This window comes from Mus musculus, chromosome 2, assembly GCF_000001635.26.
Source record: "Mus musculus strain C57BL/6J chromosome 2, GRCm38.p6 C57BL/6J".
In the NCBI taxonomy this organism is placed as follows: domain Eukaryota; kingdom Metazoa; phylum Chordata; class Mammalia; order Rodentia; family Muridae; genus Mus; species Mus musculus.
In genome coordinates, this window is record NC_000068.7 from 112,090,735 (window position 1) to 112,093,081 (window position 2,347).

Below are 2,347 nucleotides of genomic sequence, written 5' to 3' on the forward strand. Positions count from 1 at the left end.
TCACTCATAGTTGAATCTGTAAAGTAGGAAAGATTGAATGATCTACAATAAATGATTGCTCACAGCTACTAGATTTACCTAATTTTCAACACACAAAACTGTCCCAGGAATGTTGTAACCTCATTCTAGATGCAAAGCTAGCAGCACTAGAATTCCATAAGGAAAAATAAACATGAGATGGAGACCAAAGATAGTTAATATTGTGTCTCTCAATGCCTCCAATTTCAATGGTGGGGTTGATGGCTAGCCTCCATAGTGTCAGGATGAGTTAGCATATACAATGTGTTTATAGGGTACCTAAGTACATACACTGTACCTACTGATAAAAAATGCTATCACTTCACTTGCATCTCTATAATATCATGCAAATATTTTGTGCCAAATTCTGACATTGAAATATAAAATGAAAAAATAATATGAGAAAACAGTAAAAAAAGAAAAAACATGAATAAATTTATAAATTTGACTGTCATAAGGTTAACTGGACAGTTTATATTTGTGTGTATCAAGTGTGTATGGTTGCAGACACTAAACACTTTGAATAACATCACAGACAATCAAAAGAGTGGCTACAGTGTATGCACTGTACAGAAAATAGAAAATATGACCCAGATGAATGTCAATTTGTATATTTTACATGAAGTGCTGCCAGTAAGCCCTGTGTGTGTGGAATTTACGTTCCCAGAGAGAGACAGAAAGACAGACAGACTGAGACAAGAAGGGAAAACATGTTTCTCTTTCTTTTTTAGGCTTTAAAGAACTTTTCCATCTTCCATACAATTCAAAGTGTACTTCACACACACACAAAAATATTCTTTGAGAATTGAATTCTGCAATATTATAATCTTTGTTTGATAAATATAAATTTCATTCCTCATTGTCAGGACAAATTTAAATCTCTCCTCATAGAAGACAAGTCACTGAACTATCAGTGTAGGTAGACAAATCCTACCAGGGAAAGTGATTGTCACTAAACTTGATCAGCAATGTACTGTGTTCAGTGATGAATGTTCACACTGCAGTCACTTAGGAGATCTTCCCATATTTTAATAGCTGTCTGCAAACTCTTTTCATAGCTGTCTTCATATCTTGATTCCTCAGTGTGTAGATCACAGGGTTCAGAAAAGGAGTACCAACAGCATCAAATATAGCCAGGTACTTATCCAGGTGTGTGGAGGGGGAAGGCCATGTATAGACAAATATCAAAGGACCAAAGAACAGGACCACAACAGAGATATGAGCAGAAAGTGTGGACAAAGCTTTGGAGGAACCACTTGAGGAATGTTTCTGGACAGTGACTATTATGACAATGTAAGATATGACTAGTATGAAGAAGGAGCCTACAGAGATGAAGCCACTATTGGCTGAAACCATTAATTCTAATTGGTTGGTATCTACACAAGCAAGTCTGATGAACCGAGGAAGGTCACAGTAAAAGCTGTCCAAAATATTTGGTCCACAGAATGGTAAATTTACTATGTAAACAAATTGAACCAGAGAATGCATAAGGCCAACCACCCAGGCAGACACTAAGATGAAAATGCACATTTTTGCATTCATAATGGTCAGATAATGGAGAGGCTTGCATATGGCTACATATCTATCATATGCCATGCCTATGAGCAGCACCACCTCCACACCACCAATGACATGGATGAAAAAGATTTGAGTGATACAACCTCTAAAGGAGATGACTTTGTGCTTTCTGAACAGGTCATAAATCATCTTGGGACAAGTGACACATGAAACACCTAAATCAATGAAGGAAAGATTGGCCAACAGGAAGTACATGAGAGAATGTAAGTGGGGGTCAGAAGCCACTGTGAAAATGATGAGGGAGTTTCCCATCATGCTAGCCATATAAAACACCGAAGCAAACACAAAGAGAAGCACTTGCATCTTCCAGGAGTTGGTGAGTCCCACGAACATAAATTCTGACACAACAGAGCGATTTGTTCCTTCCATTGCTGCTGTTGTCAGTGCTACCTGAAGAACAGTGCTACAAGGAAGCTGAAAGATACAATAATTATGTTAATAGTCCACAAAAAGATAGAACTCAAGGTTATGAAAATCTTTTTTGATTCATCAATAAACCTTTATCATAAAGATGAATAGATATATGAGCAAGTGTTTACATGGGATATTTATCAGGGGACTGCAAATTACAAATACTCTGAGATACTATTTTATACTTGTTAAAAGAGCTATAATGAAAGATTCAAAAATAAAAGATTTGGGTTGTGTCTTTTAAAAGAGAACCTTGGACAGAGTTGGGAACATAAATAAGTAAAATAATTTAAGAAAGCATATATTCATCTCCATAATAATTTTAAAATAAAGTCTTCAT

General features: G+C 36.0%; 1 protein-coding gene across 1 annotated transcript; it reads right to left on the reverse strand.

The window, feature by feature from the left end:
• Positions 1-1,026: 1,026 nt before the first annotated feature.
• Positions 1,027-1,965, reverse strand: Olfr1314 (olfactory receptor 1314). The gene has a single exon (NM_146450.2). The coding sequence runs from the start codon at positions 1,963-1,965 to the stop codon at positions 1,027-1,029; it is 939 nt and encodes a 312-aa protein (NP_666661.2).
• Positions 1,966-2,347: the final 382 nt, after the last annotated feature.